Genomic DNA, 22,431 nt, shown 5'->3' with positions numbered 1-22,431 from the left:
ATGTCATCACCTCAATTTGGAGTGCCCATGTCTATGGTTTTTGATAATGGCCCCCAATTTGAGACGTCTGTTCTAAAAAATTGGCTGTGAGACCAGGGCATCTCACACTACTTTGCATCAGTCGGCCGTCCGCAAGCAAACGGCCAGGTGGAAGCTTTCAATAAAATCATCTCAGACGATATCAAAAAGAAGATTGAACGAGCAGGAGAACTATGGGCAGACGAACTACCACATGTTCTCTGGGCCATTAGGACGAATGAGAAAGGGGCGACTGGAGAGACCCCATTCCTCCTAACTTATGGGGCAGAAGCTGTTCTACCAATTCAACACTACGAGCCGACTCTTCGTATAATGCTTTATGACGAAGAAGCAAATTGGGAGGCCATGCTCCTAACATTGGATTCACTCCCAGAACGAAGGGGCAATGCAACCTTGCGCCATGAAATCTACCGCCTGAGAATGACAAGGGCATATAATAAAAGGGTACACAGGCGTCCACTCAAAGTGGGGGACTTTGTACTACGAAAGATGGAAGCAGTCGGTAGGGCTAATGAGTTAGGCAAATTAACTCCCAACTGGGAAGGACCCTACCGAGTCTATGAAGAGGTTCGGGACGGCACCTACCACCTGGAAACACCAGACGGCCAGCCCTTACCTCGAACCTGGAATGTAGATAATTTAAAGAAGTACTATTTTTTAATAATGTAAATAGCCAAGAGCTACTGATAAAACTTGTTGTTTTGCTTCATTTATATTGTAAATAGAGGGGCATGCCTCCTGTAACATTAGCAGACGGCTACTCTCTATCTTTCTTTAATATGTACTGAATACAGAGGGGCATGGACAAACCATCGGCTACTCTCCATTTTCTTTACTTTGTACTGTTTCAAAGGGGCATGCCGCCTGTAACTTTACATTCGGCTACTCTCCTATACTTCTTCACCATGAACTAAACAAGGCCTATGGCCGGATGGTCAGGCGCCTAGCCAACTGATCCTCTCTTTTAAACTAATACGACCTGTCCCAACATCATAGCAGGCGTCCGGCGACATCCCTCTGGATGAGATTCGTCGCAGAGAGCAGCTCTCTTTTGGGTGGAATAATGCTCTATAAACTAAGTACACGGCACCTAAACGATTGTCCCCAAGGACAAACCACGTAGCCGTTTTGAGACAAGGATAACTCTAAACACTAACCAAACAAGTGTTAGCAGTTGACATCCGAGTTGGATAACCGCCTGTATCACTTGGGATAAGTACAGGAGGTACTTCTTGAGTTAATAGCCAACAAAAATTGGCGAATCAAGGGGATCAGCCGGCCTCTTCCGCCTGGTACCTCTACTACTCAAGCAAGAGGTAACGATTGGGTAATCTCAAAGATTACTCATAGTCACTCCCACATACTTGGTGTGGATCCAAAAAGCAACAATGAGTCCGCCTGGCTAATGGCAAGCAAGGACTCTATTTCTACTTAAACGAACAGGCGGCCCGACTACAAGCGCCTTGTTCCTTCTAACTTGAAAAGTTAAGCAGACCTAACGTGTTTCCTAAAATGTGTTGGGAAACCGACTAGATACATGGCCGACTGGTCGCCAATCTAGAGCCAAGACAACAAGTCGTCCAAGGGCATAGGGAGTCGGTACTTGATAAACTTTGCTTGCAAAAATTCCTAAGAAAAATTTTAAGCAAAATTCTAAAAAACGTACAAAACCGAAACAGTCGGTATAGCATTCAAGCACATGTCAAGGACCCTCTATACTTGGCAAAAATAAAGCATAAACAAGATTCTGTGATCAAAGGCGACCAAATCGCCGCCCAAATTAGTATTAACAGTCGGCCATAAAGACCGGCAAAATATTCATAAACCCCGACCCCCTGGCCGGGTAAAGTGGATACAAGAACAAACAGCACGCAGGCTGGAGAAAAGTTTGAAAAATAAAAGCTTTAAACATTGGGAGGAGCTTGAGTCTCAACTTCCGGCTGATTGAGTGCATCCCCTTTTGTTGACTCGTCTTCAAGGGCAAGAGTTTTAGGCACATCCTCCTGAATTGGTTGTAAGGCCACCACCTCTTCTTCCTCCTCGGAGCTCGAGCCGGCCCCTTCCTCTTTCTTCTCGTCCTCATCAGCCGCCTGCTGCATGATTCTTCGGTTGTACTCTTCAGTACAAGAGTTGAATTTCTTGTCCCATGCAGCATAGCTAGCTTTTGGGAAGAGGGACGACTAAGTCATCTTCATGATATTGGCCGAGTCCTCCATCATGGCCTGGGCTAGAGCCAACTTCTCGGTCTCGGCCTTCGCATTAAGATCGTTGGTGATGGCCGCCTCCTGCTTCTCCAGGCGCTCCTTGAGTGTTTTCAGAGACGTCTGCAGACCTTCAGCCTTATGGGCGATGTTTTTAAGTGGCCGCAGCTCGTCTTTGAGGCTCTTGACCGCCTGTTCCAGCTCTTGGTTCTTTTTGTTGGCCGCCTCCAACTTGTCTTTAATCTCCAAAGTGGCCTGAGCCTGATAATAAAGAATATCAGTTGTCAAAATTTCATTTTGGGCAATTTGAAACATTGCCTTGTCAAAGTCAGAGGCGGCCATGGCTTTGGCAGCTTTTACCTCTTTATTTTTGGCGCTGATCGGCCTACGGAGGTCGTGTACACGGATCATGGTCTGAAAAAGGAGCACCATACGTCAAAATTTGCAAAAACAGGCGGCAGGCAAAGTCAATCAACATTTTACCAAAAAAAAAAAATAAAAATAATTCTAAGTATACCTCGGAGAGGAGACCCATGATGCCGTCTAGGTAAAGGGTGACGACTCCCTTGACCGCATTCCCTCTCCTCTAGAGGAATGGACTTAACCATAGACTTGGCCATTTGAACCAAGTCCAATTCTTAAGGGTCGCCTGCATTCAGAAAAGAAAGCATCAGAGCATGAGGAAAGTATTAAAGAAAAGTTAAAGGTAAGTCTAGTAGAGTCGGATTGTACCTCTTGGAGGCCGACTGTCCCTTGGGACTTGTACTTCTTGGGGGTTTGCAGATGCTTCTCATCAGCCTGTTTCCTAGAAGAGCCAGGCATACTCCCAGTGGCCAGTTTGCGCGCTTTCGCGGCCGGCTGCTGGGAGGAAGAGGGTTTGGTACTGGCAAAGAAAAGCTTTCAAAGGAAAAATCTTGAAGGTTTGGAACTTACTATGGGCGTCTCCTTGGCAGGAGAGTCAACAGAGGTCCGCCTCTGGCTCATGATCGAGGCTCGCAGCAAAACAGCCGCCTTCTTGGAAGCAGAAATTTGGTTCATAGCTTCGGCTAAAAGAAAACACCACAAAGAGTGAGAAAAATGCAAAAATAAATCAAGTAATACATGTAGAGGCACGAGAGGCCGGCTACCTCTGGAGGTCCGACTGCTAAGGCCACAATCGGCCAAAAAGTACTCATCATACAGCCACTGAAATCTGGGAACACAGTTTAAAGGCACCTGCTCCCGTACCCCAGTAGTAGAGTTTACCCTTATCTCTACTTTGAAGAGTCCGTGGTTAAGGATCTCCTCCTTGGCCCGCCGAGGAACAGGCGGCATACTACATCCGCCTGCAAGAAGAAGCGGATCCCTGTTCCACCTATTATACCGCTTGTTTAGGAGTTTATCAGGGCTGGAGACTAGGAGGAAAGTGTTTCTCCAATCATTCCACTTGTTTTCCTTTCCCCTAGTCATCAGATAACCTTTGTGGCTCATTATCTGGTACCTGCCGGTACCGCTTGCCTTGGGGGTTCGGCTTAAATAATTCATATGGGCGAACGCCTCAAAATTCGGCTCCACCCCATGCATTTCACATCCGGCCACATAGCCAAGGATGTTAAACCAGGAATTAGGGGCTAACTGTCATAGCCCCACCTCGTACCCATCGAGGATTTGTTGAACGGTCGGATGCAAGGGAAATCGAAGGCCAGCCTTAATGGCCGCCTCGTAGCATCCAAAACGGGAGTCCCCGTAGCTAGACCCCTCGGGCCAGACGACTGCATCTTTAGCATCCGGCACGAATAATTGAAAATTCGGCCCCATCACATGGTCCGACAAAAAAGTCTCTATTCGTTCTTTCATGGTCTTGATTCGGCCCTTTGGGACGTGCCAGTAATAGGGGTGTTTAACTCCCTATGGGAGGAAGATGGTTTTGACCAATCGACCCCTTTTTCGACTGAATGAGTTAGTCTTGCCTCATTAAGGCGAGAATGCCTTTCTTCTGAGCTAAGGGAGAGGCGGCTTGAAGAGCTGGCTTCGGACTCACTATCAGAGGAGTCCGACTCCCCTCTCCCTGAGGGGGCCGACCCCTCTTCTTCAAAAGGAGCCGACTGTTGACCAGCTAAGTCAATTGTAAAATGGGAAGGGTCCACCTTGGTCCCCTCCTCAGAGCTCTCGGCAGCAGAGCCACCTCGGGTCCCGACAGTATCAGGCATCTGGTCCGATAGCTCACTAACTTGAACCCGGAATGAAGATCCATCAGAGTTTTCAATCCTCTTTGTTCTTTTGGTACTTGCCATACTGTCCTACATAGATACAAAGACAGTTGGATTTCGGGACTTGCGCAAAGTTTGAAGTTCCGCTGGGCAGTCAGCACCTCTAGTCCTAGACTCAGCCGTCCCCGGTGACTGGCTGATTGCTAACCTAGGCCGTGCCGAATGCTTTTGAGGCCTCATTTTCAAAAAGAAAGAAAAAATGCAAAAGCAAATCAGAAAAGGATAAAGGAACAGACGGTTACCTGAAACTTAAGTTCTGAAAGAAAGCTTGATCGAACAAGCGTCTAATAAAAGCAGGCGGTTGGTAAAATCAATCGTCCAGAAAATCAGAGCTCAAGTTCAGGGGTCCGAGATTTCTCTTGCAAAAGTTTGCAAAATGTGAACAAAAGACTTGGTCAACATACCCATATATAGGGTAAAATGAGAATACAAAGGGTCACTTTCAAATTCAAAAAATAAGCAGGAAAAAACGTTCGGCCAATCGCAGGATGACACCTGTAGCAGGCCGTCGCCTGTTACAGGCCGACACCTGTCACAGGTGACATGTGCCCAGTCACGTGCCACCTGTGAGGGGCAAATGATTAGGGGGTATTTCCCCGCCCAATCAGTGTACGCCATGTGGACCAATCAGGTCCTGCCAAGTGTCCTCCATTTGGACCACTCAGGGCCTGCCACGTGGCAGGTGGCCATTTGTCCACCATGGACCAGTCAAGCCATGCCATGTGGCCTATTGATAGCTAGCTTGGAAAGAGAAGCCCAGTCAGATCTAGGGTTTACCAAAAACCCTAGAATTAGGCACGCTTCCCAATGCTATAAATACATTAATTAATCCTCATTAAAGGGAATTCAACAATTAATTACTCTCACCTAGAGAAGCCAAAACACATTGATCACTCCTCACCTTGAGGGACCAGATCTCCTACTTTTACTTTTCCGCACTTGACCGTCGGAGGCGGAGCTTCCACCACAAGGAGTCTCCATTGTTTTGCAGGTACAGGCACAAGGATACCAGTCCCGCAATTGTAACTCTCCCGTAGGACATAAAAAAACCCCGAAATAGGTGTCTTAGATGACTTTCCCTAATATATCCCTAAAATGTTATATCTGGTACGTTTAATTGTTAGTGGATACCTTCTCAAGATCTTTTTATTATTCTTTGTAGGTTTTCCCTATAGCTTCAAACCCCAAAAAAGATTTCACTTAGCTTATCATAAATTGATATTATTTGTTAGTGCTTCTCTTAATTCTTTTGGGATTAACCCTTACTTGCCCTTTCTAGTTTCTACCCATTAGTAAGACTAAGTTAGGTTTTTATCTTTGATAAGCTCAACGACATTTCATGGTAGCATTTCCACTCACAATGGTTGCATGGTTTTTTTTTTTCCATAATTTCTCTATTACTTGCAAAAGATAGTGCATTAATAAAACAGTTTCATCTCATGCAAATTATTTTCATTTTTCTCCATCTTGTTTGTTGCGGCATTGCCACCAACACTATCTCATCAATATCGGGTGAAGCAGAGGACATAGGAGATGGAGGGATGGTTAGTCCCTCCATCTCTCCAACCTCCCCCCCCCCCCCCTCATCAAGTAGTTGATCATCCCCCCATTCCTGTGATAGGGTGGAAGACCCCCCGTATCTTACCATATAAAAAAAATATTGGGTAGGTGATGGTAATGTGATATTATTCATATATATATATATACGTAATTGAAAGTTCAAAAACTGCATATTTAATTCTTCTTGCTGTGAAATTTTATTTCTTATTCTTATTACTTTTAATTCGTAGTATTTTTAAAATAGTTAGAATCAGTTAATAGTACAAATGTACAATTGGTCCTTCACAACCTCTTAAATAGACCTAGTTCATACTAATTTATTGTGGACGACTAACATTAAAGACACACTGATTGTTTTGTTAACTATATTAAAATAAAGGTTATTATGTTGAAATATAAGTCATTTTGGTATTATAAAGGCTATAAGATTTTTTTTTTATTTTTTTATACGTAGTGTATAAAACTTTTTATATAATAGTCAATATGAATAATAAAAGTCACTATGTTCAACATAACGTCGTATTTCAGGTTCACAATAATATTAAAGGCCACACGCGTATTAATAATGGTTACTATGCTAAAAATATAGTTACGATGTTAAAATTAGGGGTCACTATTTTCAATATAATGTCAGTTGCGTACGTATAAGCCTTAGGTCCACAATAATATTGTCCATGCAAGATTTTATTTATTTTACGTATAAGATTTTATTTTGTTCCTTATCCTTAAATTCCCCAACTCATTTATTTACTTTATTGTCTTAATTGAGTCTTAGTAAGTATTTTAAAACTTTATTGTTAGTTACAAACACATTCTTCGTAGAATCAACCCCAACCTCTATACTAGTTACGTAGTTACAAATTAGTCTTTTTAGGGTAGTTATTATTAATTTGTGTGTGTTTCAAGACTTTCAACACTGCATTAAGTGGCCTAATTTAGGCGTAATTATATTGATTCACTACACAATACGTGCATACAACAACGTGTCGATTCTAATCCATGTATGTATCACGCTATGCAATCTTTATTATTCCAATGGTTTTACAAATTAAGTAACTTTATTTGACTTGGAATTACATTATGCAATAACTATTAATGAAGAGGCATTTGACTATTGTTATTTTGGTTTCCCACTTGCCTGTAATCTCATACTTGTATACGGTTTTTCCAAATTTACCGACAATCTTGAGAATACTTTCCTAATTAATGTAAATGAGATTTGATATCTTAAAACCCAAATATGTTGGCATCATTTGACATCTAGACTATTTCAAACAAGGTCTTCATCAACCAGGTCATACTAAAAATCAATGCTAGAGTTTCCGTATGCTACTTTTTAGCTTCTCCATCATGTCCAATTTTTCGATTTACTTATTCCTTGTTTTCTTTTATCCAAATATTTGTTTAACTTACTTTCTCCATTTCTTTATAGTTAATATATTCTGACTTTGAGGATTATTCACATATAAGTTACTCTGACTTTCTTTTTGTAATTTGATAAATAATAGTCATGTAATTCAATTCGTCTCATTGTCTATTCTCCAAACATTAAACTTTCATAATTGAAGAAATTTATATTTGAATGAAAATCATGCATTATCAAATGTCTTAATGAAACGGAGAAACTGTATTTGAAATTATTCACATAAGTAACATTATTATTATTATTTTTTTCAATTGGATGGAGTATTACATACATTTGCTATATATACAGTATTGTAGGGACTTGAACGATCCACACTCCCTTGCAATCCCTTATCTAGTGTGGATCTACTGTTCTAAACTTCCTATGTTTTTGTTTGTTTCGGAAACTAAAATAGCTTTTGATAAGGCCGCTCAAAAGTTAGATTGCTTAAGACCTTCCTATGTTTTTGGTTTTGACTCGGTTGGTACTAGTGGAGGTCTTTTAGTTTTAAGTTGGTCAAATGATGTAGTTGATTGTTTGTACTCTTCTAAGAACTTCATCTTTTGTAAAATTTCTAAGATGAATGGAAACACTAAGTATGTACTTTTCTTTTATGGTGAGCCTCTTGTGGAGAATCGAAGAGTAATATGGGAACTCCTTCAACTATTTTTGGATGATTACAAAAATGTGCTTGTGATTGGCGACTTCAACCAAATTGAGAGTGGGAATGATAAAATTGGAGGGTCGAATTTTATTAGAGGGAGTGATGCTTTCCTTGATTGGAGATTGAGTAGCGATGTCACTGAAGTTCCGTTCTCAGGGCCGCGGTTTACTTGGAGTAATAAAAGAATGGGTCAAGAGCTTATTCTCGAAAGGCTTGACCAAGCCTACATTACAGGAGAATGGTTCAATCACACTCCAGATGGGAGAGTGGTTCATGAGCCGATCATAGCTTCTGATCATGCGGCGATCACTTATTAATCCAATCCTCCTTCTAAAAGATCTAATAGGCCGTACCAACTTGAAAATTGGTGCCTCGATTTCCCCGAGGTTAAAACAATCGTCAAGGATGGTTGGAAGTTAGAAGTGCAAGGATCTTGTATGTTTCAGTTGGAAAAGAAGTTAGGCAATCTGAGAGCTTCGCTTCAAAGCTGGTGTTTAAAAAACAAAAAGATTTGGGGGATTAACTGGAGGGGTGTCTCTTCGAATTTGTGTACGGTGGGTGATAACATTAACTCCCTCCAGGAAGGGGAGTACTACATCAACCAAATAAATTCCCGAATCCCAGAGTGCAAGCTTAGTTTCGAGTACTGGAAGCAGAGAATGAAATCAAATTAGATCAAATTTGGTGATTGCCCACCCAATTAATGTATAGAATGGCGTAACAGAAACAACAATTCAAGGACATCCTATCTTTACGGACTGATGAAGAGATCTGGGTTGAAGGACAAGATAAGGTTGAGGAGGTGGTGGTGAAGTCGGTAATGACCATCTTTAATCCAACAATAGGGGAACCCATGAGGAAGATATTGATCTACTGCTTCGACAATTGCATATTCAACCCATGAGCAGGGAGGATAGAGAATGGCTTGATAGACCTTTTTCTACTCAGGAAATTAGGAAGGCTATGTTTGATATGAATGGCTCGAAATCTCCGGGACCGGATGGGTTTACTACGGATTTTTTCCATCTCTTTTGGAAGGAAGTAGGACAACTTGTTGTTGACAGTGTCCAACAGTTTCTGAGGACTGGTAATATGCTTAAAGAATGGAACCAATCGCTGCTTGTCCTTATCCCGAAAGTAAAGGTTCCAGAAATTGCTAATCACTTCAAACCGATTAGTCTCTGCAACACAGTCTACAAATGTATCTCTAAATGTCTAGTCAACCGTTTGAAATTGATGCTCCCAGAATTATCTCCGACTACCAGCACGCCTTTGTTCAAGGTAGATATATGGAAGATAATATCCTTATGAGCCACGAGCTCATGCACCTCATAAACTCTAAAAGAAGATCGAATCTGGCAGCAGTTAAGATAGACATGTCTAAAGCTTACGACAGGGTAAGCTAGATTTTCCTAACAAAGGTTCTTCACTTGCACGGGTTTTCCAACCATTGGATTAGGATGATTTCTCAATGTGTCTCTACGGTGAGTTACAGAACAGTCATCAACAGGCACACCTCGAATCCTTTTTCTCCTAAGTGTGGGTTAAGACAAGGGGACCCCCTGTCTCCTTACCTGTTTCTCTTCTGTATGGATATCTTATCTAGAATGCTATCACTGGCGGAAGACATAAACCAGATAAAGGGTCTGAAGGTTTCGAGGAGATCACCACCTATCTCCCACTTGTTCTTTGCTGATGATGTTATGCTCTTCTTCAAGGCTACCGAGGATTCTTGTTTGTGTGTGAATGATATTCTTCAGAGATTTGGCAATGCTTTGGGACAGAGGCTAAACCTGCAAAATTCTTTTGTTAAGTTCTCTCCTAGTACTACAGAAGGGGTTAGGTGCTCTTTTATCCATGTCTGAGACGACTAATGTGGGGATGCACTTAGGGGCACCGATCGATATCCAAGGTAAGAAAAGACTATCCTTTCAATACCTTGTTGACAGGGTGAAGGAAAAAATTGTGTCTTGGGCATCGTTGCACTTATCCCAAGCAGCAAAATTAATCCTCATCAACACAGTCCTGATTAGTATTTCAGCTCATGTCATGAAATGTTTTAAGCTTCCCCAGAGTGTCGCGAACAAAATTGATTCGTTAATCACCAATTCTGGTGGACGAACAATAGCACTAATGGTATGCATTGGGTTCGGCGTGAGGTTATCCAACTTCCAAAGAGTATGGGAGGTCTAGGCATTTGAAACATCTCGAAACTTAATGAGGCTTTGCTTTTCAAACAAGCCTCCCGAGTACAACTCAATCCACAGCTTCTTATTTCTAGAATTCATTCTAGTTTTCGTAGTAAGACGGGTAACCTCTCTATGGGGAGGTCAGGGCTACAAAAAGTGGTTTTTTCTTTCAAAGAGGGCTTTGCTTGGAAAGTTGGAAATGGGGAAATTATAAAGGCCATTAGCATGCCTTGGGTGATAGGTAAAACCCCTATTGCAAACTTGAACCAAACTCTTGGGGCTTCTATGAGATGGAGGGTAAGCGACTTCATAAATAGGGAAAATGTCTCTTGGGATCCTAGCAAGGTTAGACAGTGTTTTGATTGGAATAGCTCCAAAGCCATTCTAGCTATGGAGCTTCCGTCAGAATCAAAGGATGATTATCTATACTGGAAGCATCATCAGTCAGGGAGGTATAGTGTTAAAACCGGGTATTACTTTCTTTGTAAGGATCAGGTGATCGACACCTTCCCTTTTTCCACAAAAGATGAAGATTTTGCTAAGCTTATCTGGAGCTTGAATGTCTTGCCAAAATGGAAGATCTTTCTTTGGAACCTCCTTCATAAAGGTTTAGCGGTAAAGGTTAACCTTACTAACACATGAATAGCAATCAATGCAATGTGTGATTTTTGTGATTTGGATGTGGAAGATAGCCAACATCTGTTCCGATTTTGTTCTCTGGCAAAAGCAGTCCGGGATAGCAACCCTATGACCTTTTGCCATGATATTACTGGATTCTCTTCTCTTCGGAGTTGGATCCAACACTTTATCCCGCTCTTCTATAGCGAGGATGGTAAGCATAGTGCCCGTATCACCAGGTTTATTGCAATTATGTGGGGTCTATGGATTGCAAGAAATACAAGAGTATTTAAGGGGCTGAGGTTACAACAGCGACGACTATAGAACTGGTTAATATAGCTCTCAAGGAACACGAGGTGTTCTCTAAAAGGATCAGGGTTCTGGATCAAAATGCGACTGACGGGTTTTCAGACCCCATTCTACCGCCGGGTTTTAATTATGTCCATTTAGGAGTACAGAAAACTAGTTTTGCTAACTTCATTGTGCAGGTTGATGGCTCCTGGGATAAGTCCTCCACTAGGGCGGGTATTGGCTGGGCTATCACAGGGCTGACCAATCTTACGTCTTTGATGGTGGAGGCAGATATGGCACGGCTTCCTCGGCTTTACAATGTGAGACATGGGCAAGTCTAGAAGCGATAAAATGGGCAATTAATCAAGGGAAAGAGGAAGTTCTCATTCTTTTTGACTCTGCCTTACTGCTAGAAAACTTAAGAGGTACACGAGGAAATGATATCTCGATTGCGTGGATGATTGAAGAAATTAGGATTGTTGCAGTCAGTTTGAGGATATGCTCTATTAGTAAGGTAAAACGGGAACAGGTGCAACGGGCTAATGATATTGCAAAAAAGTGCCGTTGTACCCTCTCTAATTTAGTGATTTAGTGGTATCGTCTTGTAATTTGCAAAAAAAAAAAAAAAAAAAAAAAAAAAATTCTTCAACTATATATAAACAACAATAATTACATCATCGAGTTTTAGAAAAAACCTCTAGCAATTTAATTTTCACATTGTTGATGGCAAAGTGCTTAAATTTTATTGTGTTAGATATCAATCAGACTTCACAATAAGTCAAAAAGGTAAGTAGTTCTACTTTTACAGCACTTGCACTTTACAGGTACGTTAGAGTTGCAAAACACTTTCTTGCTTGTTATAACCCCATAAATAAAACAAAAGGACAAACTTTGTTTAAGCGTCTTAATGTTGGTAATCAATCAACGTTCCAAATGATTTCCCTATTTCCTTATTTCATCGCATTTACCAGGACATTTCCTTAATCCACATGTAACAAAGTGTACCGATAAGGGCCTAATCAAATTGCTTTTAAACATTTAATTACAAAGCTAGTAGGCTCCGCAAGCAAATTCTGTTTTGATAGGTAAGATTTATCGAGTACTCCGAATGATTTAGTAGACCCGATTCAATGACTTATCATGGGTTAAGAGTGAGAGAAAAGAATAAGGAAAAATAACATACTAATCCGTAATAAGAATCATAATTAACTAATAGAATAAAACTTGTAAACTCATAGTCAAGAGGTAAAAAAAAAAAAAAAAAAAAACTAATTGTCTATACGAAATAAAATAAATTGACCCCAACCCTTAAGCGACTTGAAAGACTTATCTATTAGAAACGCATTCCATATATAGATCTTATGATAGTATTTACTTATTTAGGTAAATAATACGAAGTATATTTAAGTGATATTCTAAGATAGAATTATGTTATCTATTGATATTAAAACAATATCTTATTAATTAGGAAAGTTCAAGGTGTTAGAATATCTTGTTTTCTAGGCCTAGTAGGATTACGTTGTTGTTATTGTATAAATATCCATAATAAGGAGAAGCCAGACTATTTAACACTCTTTTAACTTAAACTCATCACATACTTTATTTCCTTATATATAGTTATATATTACAACATATATATGATGATCGAAAAGAGCACATTATTTGATTAAAAAAAACATATCATACAAATTGTGAGAGTAAATTTTCTACAATGGAAGAAGCTGTTGCCGGAGGAGAACAACATAAGCATCTAAACAAATTTGCTTGTGCTGCTGCTATCCTTGCCTCTACAATTTCTATCATATTTGGCTATGGTAACTCCTCCACCACTTTCGCGATTTTGAATTTTAAGCATATTAATTACGTACTCGTAAATGTAACTTATTATTTTTCATATTTAATTTTCATTGAATATCTAAATATACATATTTCATTACTTACTTGCCTTTAAAAATTGTGCATGATAAGTGTAAAAGTCAAAATGATGCATGTATTGATCAAGATTAAAAGAAAATATTTTAATTGCATTGAATAAACTTAATTTAAACCAATTAACATGTTCTCTTTTGATTTTTTTTTTCCTCAGATACTGGAGTTATGAGTGGAGCAATGATTTTCATCAAAGAAGACCTCAAAATCAATGACACCCAAATAGAAGTACTAGCAGGGATACTTAACTTGTGTGCATTGGTTGGCTCTCTAATAGCCGGGAGGACTTCCGACTACATCGGTCGACGCTACACAATCGTCGTAGCATCCACCCTCTTCTTGTTAGGCTCCATCTTGATGGGTTATGGCATGAACTTCGCGGTCTTAATGACCGGGAGGTGCATTGCTGGATTCGGCGTAGGCTTTGCCCTTATGATCGCGCCAATATATACAGCCGAGATTTCTTCAGCTACACATAGAGGAAAACTATCATCATTACCCGAGTTTTGCATTAGTCTTGGTATTTTATTAGGATATGTCTCAAATTACATGTTTGGAAAACTAACGTTGAAGTTAGGTTGGAGGCTAATGCTCGGCGTGGCAGCCATACCGTCTCTTGGTTTGATCTTTGGGGTCCTTAAAATGCCCGAGTCTCCACGGTGGCTCGTCATGAAAGGCCGCACAGAGGACGCTAAAAGAGTCCTTAAGTTGGTGTCTAACTCGAAACACGAGGCCGAGATTAGGCTTGAAGATATAATAACAACCGTAGAGTCTTCAAAAATGCTAGATAAAAAGTCCCAAACCGAGTTTTCCTTATGGAAGGAGCTCCTCTTTAAGCCCACCTTAGCGGTTCGTTGGACTTTATTTGCTGCCATAGGCATCCATTTCTTCGAACACGCAACCGGCATAGAAGCTGTCATACTATATAGCCCTAGGATCTTTAAGGCGGTCGGCATCACTAGCAAGAACAAGCTCTTGCTAGCAAATGTTGGCCTAGGGGTGGTCAAGACACTTTTCATTTTAGTAGCCACTTTTTTATTAGACAAAGTTGGTCGACGTCCATTGCTATTGACAAGCACAGCTGGGGTAATACTCGCCCTTATAGCACTTGGGGTCGGGCTAACTTTCACCAGCTGTTATCCTCATGGTAACACCACATCAGCAATGTTGCCTATACAGGAAAAATTTTGTAGGCTACCTATTGTTGCAAACTCAAAAAACCATGCATCATGGGCTTTAGCACTATCTATATGTGCCACATACATTTATATGGCCTTCTTCTCAATTGGGATATCTCCCATCACTTGGGTTTATACATCTGAGATATTTCCGCTTAAGTTTCGAGCCGTCGGCGCAGGACTTGCTGTGGCTGTGAATAGGTTTATGAATGCTGCTGTATCAATGAGTTTCATATCAATGTATAAGGCTATTACAATTGGTGGGACTTTCTTCTTGTTTGGTGGGCTTGCGATGATGGCTTGGTTATTTTTCTACTTCTTTTTGCCTGAGACAAAAGGAAAATCTTTGGAAGAAATTGAGATGATGTTTAGCAAGAAAACTCAAGCAATAAATGAGGATCATTTTGTGAACAAAAAGTAATGGATCATAGGAATTAGGAATAAAATAGGAGGGAAATGTAATTTGTAATTTGTTGAATGTTAGAAGATTATTTTAAATGATAAATTGATTAAATTTTCAAAATTTGATTATTGATAGATAATTTGTACCAGTATCTTTTTTTCAAGTTTCAAATCAATTCAGTTATCACCAGGAGAATCCAAGAAGTTTAAATTTGTAGTCTTCATTTGCTGCTCTCTTTCATTTTTAACCTAAATGTATCGAAACAGCAGAAGGCATTCATTGCTCTAATGCAAATTTGATGCTGCTGCACAACTAGGCGGCGTGGTTACAGCAGGGGCACATACTCTGTTTATTGGCATTCCTTTTTAATCACTTAAACAAAAATACTCCAAGATCACAAAGGTACAAAATTGAACAAAAGTGCGAGATTTGATAGAACCATTTCATTTCTATTACTCGTATAATAAGAGGGTCTTACACCCAGCTCAAGAGCTCAGTATGAAAATATACAATATAAACTAGTTTGGCAAATTCGACATATATTACAGTCTTTCCTGCTTCCAGGCAATAGAAAATTGAAGCCTGAATTACCACAAGTACAACACCTAACTACTACGTAATTATACATCAATTTCAGACTGAGGATCTACTTTTCTTGATTCGATTCCTCAGACATATGCAGATGCAAATGAGAGCAAGGTCTTTCAGGCTCCCCTCTCGTCCATAAAACCTTGAGAGTGCCTCTTTTTTTCCCCAGCATCAATAATGTTCCTGGCATTCACACATGTCATTTTTTATTAAACGAGCTCCTAGATGCATCAATGAAGATGGTTTATGTGTAGAGTACATGTACTGTAATGACAATCTCTTTACAATTACAAGGATAATACGGCATGAATTTGATCTGCCATACATATATATCGGTGAGAGCATCACACACTAGGCTTATGTTAGGTTATAGCATCAGGTAAACTCACAGTTGACTAAAATGGAGTTTTGGACCATGTATGGAGTATAAATCAAGAATGTGAAATTGTTTGAAGCATTAATTGCAATCCCGAATTGCGTGAAGTGTTTTAGGAAGTAGAAAGCCCTTGAAGGTGCATCAGAAAACATACCTAAAGTAAAAGGGACAATGTAAAGCAAAGCAGGTTGGCCATGTCCGTCCATTAAGTTTAGAGCGACATAAGTAATGAGAAGACCTGCCAATAACATTCAAAAATTTGAATAAGATAGTCAGCAACTCGGGGAGCTTCCAGATGCAAAATTGTCACATAAACAATGCGGAGCTGAACTTATGCACCCTGCTTCAACTACCACAAAATAGGAAGATGAAAGAATAATTAGGAACAACTTTGTTTACCTAATCCGTAGGCGATCATAGTCCACAAGAAGTACCCAGCTCGAAGATTCTTCTTTGCCAACCAATCATACCTGTCGAACATACATGAACATAAAACATCATTTTTACAATAGCAACACCTTGTTATCTACATATTGCAAGAGAACTTAGGGGAGGGAATGGGTAGAGGCATATCAAGAGCTTAAAAATATCGCAATATTATTCCTACCTGAGAGAAAACGCTATTAGTAACCCTGGCAAAAGGATGTCACCAAAACCAATGATGCTATAGCCACCCCATGGGTCAAACATGCGTGGAATCTTAAGCAACATAGGAATACCATCCTCCCCACTTTTATCACCACGGGCTACCTAAAAAAGAAAGGAATTCATTGTTACAAACGAACATAGCATTACAATTAATCAATTAGCAAAGTGAGTGGTAGATATGGCTAACTTACTACAATCATAACACTCTCATGGAATAACTTCTTTGAGATAAAGACCCAAAATATGTCATACAAGAAGGCACAAGAGAGAAGAACTGTTCCCACCTGATTCACATAGCAAAAAGTAAGATATATACAATCATGAATCTCACCAGAGAATATCAATAACACTAACAAACCAATTGATCATAATAATCAAAGCACTCCAAGTGTGAAAATCAGACAACTACCAAAGGTAAAGTGCAACTAGCATTCAAGCAAAGTGCTATCAGATTATAACAAAACTGATAACTAACGGCTTATGATTCCAAGCAAAAATAGCCTATACGGCTATTCCTTAGACTGCAAAGTGAGGAAGAAAACAAAGAATTTCAGGCATTTGTAATTACCACTGAAATCTTATAGAGCCAAATAAAGGTGAACATATTCATCAAATGATTTTGCAGTATCTTTCGCATACATTTCAAAACAACTAAGCAGATTTCCAAATCATTTCTTTCTTTTATAAAATATTTGAAAGGTTTTGTAGGGGAGAGGGGAAGTGGGGAGGGGATGGATTCATTACCTTGAGATTTGGAATCCGAACAATTTGAATAACAGTAATTATCAAAGCAATTCCCTGAGTCATCATAAAAGGATACGCATGTGATTATTAGTAATATATAATTACAAATGGCAGAAGAATGTAGCACATTTATATACAGTACAATATATATTTGATAATATTTTATCCTTACAAGCACATCTTGACCAATCCAGGCAAAATGAAGATCTCGATAAACTCCCCAAAGGACTGCAAATGTGATGCAGAATGGTGAAACAGCTAAAGTAAGGTATGAAACAGCTCCAAGAAGAGGTACTTTCACATATGAGCGTGCGAACAAATTAAACCACCTGCAACTTAGAAGTGTTAATGCAGTTTAAGTGGTAAGACGGGACTCAAATTATATGAGTCTGAGATATTATATCTTTTTTAACAAGTCACTACAAATCGGTAATTATAATATAAGTAGAGCATCAAAGTATAACAGATAGGTATATATCAGCAAGATTACCACAAGCTTTAGAGTATAGATATAATGATCTACAGCAGATGCAATAAACGGTTCTCAACATTGTTAAATTCGTGGATATCAGAAATTAGTTAAACATTTGATGATAATTGTCACTAAACCCTCCCACGTCCTAAGTAAATTCAGCAAGGAAAGGTGGTTACTGTTTACATAAACTGTCAAAGAGTTCCTACACTCAGAAAATTTGGTGACATTCAGTTATTATCTCTCTTGAAGGATTAGAAGCAAATAGGGCATAGATACCTTGAAAGTAAAGCAACCAAGCATGTTTGTAACCCCTGCAAAACATAAACGAAGAAAATAAGGCTACAATAAATTAAGAACTAAGGTTAAAGTATGAATTATAAGACAATCACTAGAAAATTAATAATCCTTTCATCTTTCATTCACATATAGACTAATCCAACAACATTTTATACGATAACAGTTTACACATGGTCAAGTTAGTATGTTAACAGCATAAATATTTAACAACTGCAATTTCAAGGAAACAGAGGAAGTAATTAGATTACTGTTCTTCCCAGAAAATTGGGATGTTTTTATTTTTTAGAACAAATATAGAGTTCTTTACTATCCCACTCTCATGAAGTCATGAGAAAACCAAAATGGAAGTAACTGGCAAGAGAAGCAGCTGAATCTACTTCAGCATGTTCTTATTTCCTTCTATTACTCGATTCAGAGACAACCTTGTTTAAAACAAATCTAAGTTTGAGCACAGAGATGGCTGGTTTGCTTCTAAGTTTTTTGAAAACAAACTTCAGAAACTATCTTTTAACAGATCTACTGCTAAAACAGTAGCACTAGAGCCAAAAGCTTTAAAAGGTAGTTCGTTTCTATTGGGTATAATAGGAGGAACATATTTCATATAACATTCATCCAGAGGAAAGCAGAAGATGCTGATAAAAAAGATAAGAAAAGAATTGATCTAACCTCTGCACCGCCAATGCAAAAAAGCACCACCAAAAGCTCAATGAGCCAAGATGACATCAATTTGTAAAGGACAACAAGAAAGCTTGAAGCTACAACAACAAACAATAGGGCCGATTTTGTGCTGATGTTCACCACACCACCATAGCTCACATTTGAGAGTTCTTCTGAAGCATCCTGTGGAGAATAAATCACAACAAACAGTCAACAACCAATCAAATCAAAAGGAGGTTCCTTAAGACTGATAGATCTATAATAATTGCCTACCCAAACTACTCATGCACAAGAAAACAACAATACATAATGTAATGGGAGAACAAACTATAAAAGAGACTTACTTCCAATAGCTTTTCATGCTCAGCAACCGCTTCTCTGGCGCTCCAAGCTGACCAATATGATGCACATAGAACGGTGCCAACTGCCATAAGCCATAAAAAAACTTCGGCAATGTCCACCACTGGTCTTCGAGGAGAGTATAGCTGCACAGATACTGAACAAAGGAGACAACTTTAAAAAAACAAGCTGTAGATTGATCAGACTGTGTCTTTTATTTAAGTAAACACTGCAATGCACAGATAAACTTGATGCAGGAGAGCAATTTTGGATTGAGAAAGTTAACCTGAAGAACTATTTGACAACATCTTTTCCAACGTTATACCAGCATCTTGAGGGAGCATAACCGTAGGGATATGAATATCAAGATCAGTCTCATCCGGTTCACAGACCATCTTGTAAAGCTCTACAAGAAATAAAATTGCTCATCAACTAACTTGATAATTGGAACTATAAAATTTCATATTTTGTTTATACTTATCAAGGTGTATGTACATGTACATACATGCGTGGCTGTATGTGTGAACATATGCAAATATGTATATAGAAATTTCAAGGTGAATTATAACAACAGTTAGTCTTGCACATATTACAGTGAAACTAAGTCTGCAAAGTCAAGTGAAAATATTATAATTTTCTTAAGCCTCTCTTGAAATACAGAAGATTAACTGGAAGTGGCTTGAATAACGTAAATGGTGGTGTTCTGAACCTGTCCAAGATGCATGGTGTCATACTTTCATGGCTTTCAAAACTAGTGTCCTTTTGGGGCATGTATTGCACTATATACATCAATATTACTTCCTTTATTTTATTAATGAGAAGTAACTAAACTCATACTACAATGAGACACGTAGTACAGCTAATGACTTCTAGGCTGATACTAAGATTGTCATAACATAAATAAGCAACTTAAATTCTGCAATGTACAGATCTTCTTTCCTTTCTTAGTCCAATTCTCTTGCTTTGAATAACAATTAATACAACGTCTCCTGCTTATTTTCAAATTCATGCCTAACTCTGCCAGTGGGTTTCCCACTGCCAGTCCCATACATCTCAAAAGAATATAGCAGAAAGTTTGATGAATATAGCAGAAAGAGTACATTTTGCCAATTATATGAGCCATCCCATCATCTACACTTTTCAAACATGTACTGCTACCTATCATTAAGATTCTACAACATAATTTCAATTGACAGAGCGCCTTGAAGCTCCTCAATTTTCGGTATGTCATGCAGATTAAAACAAGTATATAACAGGTAGAAATCTATCTATTGCTAGGTCTTAGTTGCTAAAGAATCTCCTTAATTCAATGTGGTGACACTGTGACACTATGAAGCAGAAACACTTCAGCCAAAATTCTTTCCCTAATACTTTGAGAGGGTGCCACCACAAAGTACTCCATAAGTCCCAACAATGTTGTAAGTCACAACTTCCAAAACTCGCAAACAATGTGAGACAGAGGGCATTGTAAATTGTTCATGAATTTGCTTGCTATCTGGAATTATATATGCAAGTAGCCAAGTAACCAGAAACACCCATACTCCACATATCTACCTTTAATAGTAGATTAAACAAACAATTGTACTGGCAATCAGCAAATTAAACATGAATGAGACTAAGATGAACTCTTAACACCTCCAGGCATGAATTGATGCTTTATCTGGATCCACATCAGCAAATTACTAACTGCAAATAAATACCATGGAGTTTCATCTATGATTGCCCCTCAGTGAGCTTGCTGGTGTATTATTAGAGGGTCTTCAACAGCTTTTAAGATTTATTTATGACACCCAAGGAAAGTGCAAATCATTAAATAAATCTTAAAAGCCTGTAATCGTTTACCATTCAAATTTTACACAACTAATGCAACAAAGACAAAAGCCTTCAAGTAATTACCATTTGCATCATTTATAATGAGAACTGCTGAAGCACCAGCAGCTTCTGCAACATTTGCTTTGGTTGTGAATCTGCAGTGGCCTCGATGTACCATAATGATATCTCCGGCAAGCTAACACAGAGTTCATCACATGAGCTAAAAAAGAAGAGCATAATCACCAAGTTTGACATAGATAGAGTATAGATGGCAACCTTGTTTCTTGGCTGACTGCAACAATCTTTAGGGTCTGAAAGAGTAAGGCGAGAGTGGTTCGCATTCTTCTCTTTTGAGACAATCCTAGTACCAAATCTCGCACCAACACCAACGAATTCTACATCTTCTTTTTCCCCAATCCATGTTTGCACTTTCACCTAACCAAGGAGAGAACACCACAAATGAAAAAAAAAAAAAAAAAAAAAAACAAGCCACTAGCTTAAGAGTTATAACTTACTCCTAGTATAATTATCATTCTTGTTATAGCCCCAAGGAGGTATATATACAATGATCAAGAATCAAATTTGGGTTGTTAACTAACTTGGTTAAAGTCTTAGGAGTGACCCCCGACAGTCTGACACCCAAGACCTTGATCAAGTCTCGTCTACATCACTGCCCTTTGCAGCTCCCCCCTAACGGAAAAATAATTGCATTCCTCCCAAGTTTAAAATGATAAAACATATAGTTTAAAACAATAAACCTGGGAAAAGAGCCTAAAATGCAACAATAATAATATATTAAAGAAACTAATAAGCTTTTATCATAACAAAGCAAATATAGAAAAAATTGTTCTACCACTTCTTCACTTCAAAGTCATACATACAATAATCTTATCACCATATTAAACTATTATTAATACCTATTTCTAATGAAAAGTAATTACATAATCAAAAAATAGAATTTCGTAAAATTAAAGACACCCAGAAGAAAAATCAACAAAAATAGAAAGTGGGTAGAAATTTAAATTGCAAAATTCAAACTCACCAGGATGAAATCATTCTCACACCCAGGTTTTTGTGGAGCTTTATCATCATGGTGAATTATATCCCCAGCTCTAACACTTATTACAAGAACACAAAGAGAGATAAACAAGCTCAATCTTTGCAGATCCATCACTAGAGAATTCTATGATTTCTTCTGCATCAGAAATTGAGGAATTTCTAAGCTTTTCAGGGGTGAAAGAAGAGAGAAGAAATATTCAGTTGTGACCTTTCTGACTACTGCCTAAGGTTGGACTTGAAATGGCAAGTTGGCAACTGAAGCAAAAGCAAAGATATCCTCTTTCTTTTTTTTTTTAATCGGGAATTGAAATCTCTAAGTTCTGATAATGGGGAAAATAGAGCATAAATTGAAATCTCTAAAACCGGACCGGACCGAAAACCGAAAAATTGAATTTCAAGAATCAAAGATCGGATCAATTAAGTTAGGACCGAACTTGGATTGGACCGAAAAAAATCGGTCCAAAACCCGGACCGAACCGGTTTGGACCGATTTTAGAATTTTTATAAAAAAAATTCCTAAATTTTAAATAATTTATGGAAAATTCAAAAAAAAAAAAAAAAACAATATTTTAACGTCTTTTCTTGTATCTTTAGTACAAAAAGGCTCATATGATAAAGTTTTTCAAACTTGTTAAGGATAATTTTAATCATTATTAAAGGTTTTATGTATAATTTTAAGCAGAAAACCGGTCCGGTTCAAGAGCGATTTC

The 22,431-nt window shown here is 38.7% G+C and overlaps 2 protein-coding genes across 3 annotated transcripts; one reads left to right on the top strand and one right to left on the bottom strand.

Annotated features, from left to right (window-relative positions):
- Nucleotides 1-11,887: 11,887 nt before the first annotated feature.
- On the top strand, nt 11,888-14,946 carry LOC110686189 (probable polyol transporter 3). The gene is made up of 2 exons (XM_021862782.1): nt 11,888-13,030; nt 13,303-14,946. Exons 1-2 carry the CDS (start codon nt 12,928-12,930, stop codon nt 14,742-14,744), a joined length of 1,545 nt encoding a protein of 514 aa, XP_021718474.1. The 5' UTR covers nt 11,888-12,927; the 3' UTR covers nt 14,745-14,946.
- Nucleotides 14,947-15,154: 208 nt separating this feature from the next.
- On the bottom strand, nt 15,155-22,030 carry LOC110686188 (signal peptide peptidase-like 2). 2 transcript variants are annotated; one of them, XM_021862780.1, is made up of 14 exons: nt 21,705-22,030; nt 20,939-21,097; nt 20,747-20,858; nt 19,137-19,256; nt 18,856-19,007; nt 18,521-18,694; nt 17,834-17,868; nt 17,255-17,411; nt 17,083-17,136; nt 16,530-16,622; nt 16,298-16,440; nt 16,090-16,160; nt 15,845-15,928; nt 15,155-15,497 (listed from the first exon to the last, which is right to left on the bottom strand). In XM_021862780.1, the coding sequence occupies exons 1-14, from the start codon at nt 21,831-21,833 to the stop codon at nt 15,373-15,375; spliced, it is 1,608 nt and encodes a 535-aa protein (XP_021718472.1). In that variant the 5' UTR covers nt 21,834-22,030; the 3' UTR covers nt 15,155-15,372. The 2 variants fall into 2 exon arrangements, with proteins under 2 accessions (XP_021718472.1, XP_021718473.1); XM_021862781.1 differs by lacking the exon at nt 16,530-16,622.
- Nucleotides 22,031-22,431: the final 401 nt, after the last annotated feature.

Source organism: Chenopodium quinoa, unplaced genomic scaffold (assembly GCF_001683475.1).
Source record: "Chenopodium quinoa cultivar QQ74 unplaced genomic scaffold, ASM168347v1, whole genome shotgun sequence".
Classification (NCBI taxonomy): Eukaryota; Viridiplantae; Streptophyta; class Magnoliopsida; order Caryophyllales; family Amaranthaceae; genus Chenopodium; species Chenopodium quinoa.
This window is presented reverse-complemented; position numbering and strand designations above follow the sequence as displayed.

Excerpts from the sequence above, each read along its gene's own strand:
- LOC110686188 (XM_021862780.1), bottom strand. The coding sequence starts at position 21,833 with ATGGATCTGCAAAGATTGAGCTTGTTTATCTCTCTTTGTGTTCTTGTA. Across the intron at positions 17,412-17,833 it reads TTGGTTGCTTTACTTTCAAG|GTGGTTTAATTTGTTCGCAC; the intron begins GTATCTATGCCC and ends TCTAAGTTGCAG. Across the intron at positions 17,137-17,254 it reads GGATTGGTCAAGATGTGCTT|GGAATTGCTTTGATAATTAC; the intron begins GTAAGGATAAAA and ends ATGATGACTCAG.
- LOC110686189 (XM_021862782.1), top strand. The coding sequence starts at position 12,928 with ATGGAAGAAGCTGTTGCCGGAGGAGAACAACATAAGCATCTAAACAAA. Across the intron at positions 13,031-13,302 it reads TTCTATCATATTTGGCTATG|ATACTGGAGTTATGAGTGGA; the intron begins GTAACTCCTCCA and ends TTTTTTCCTCAG.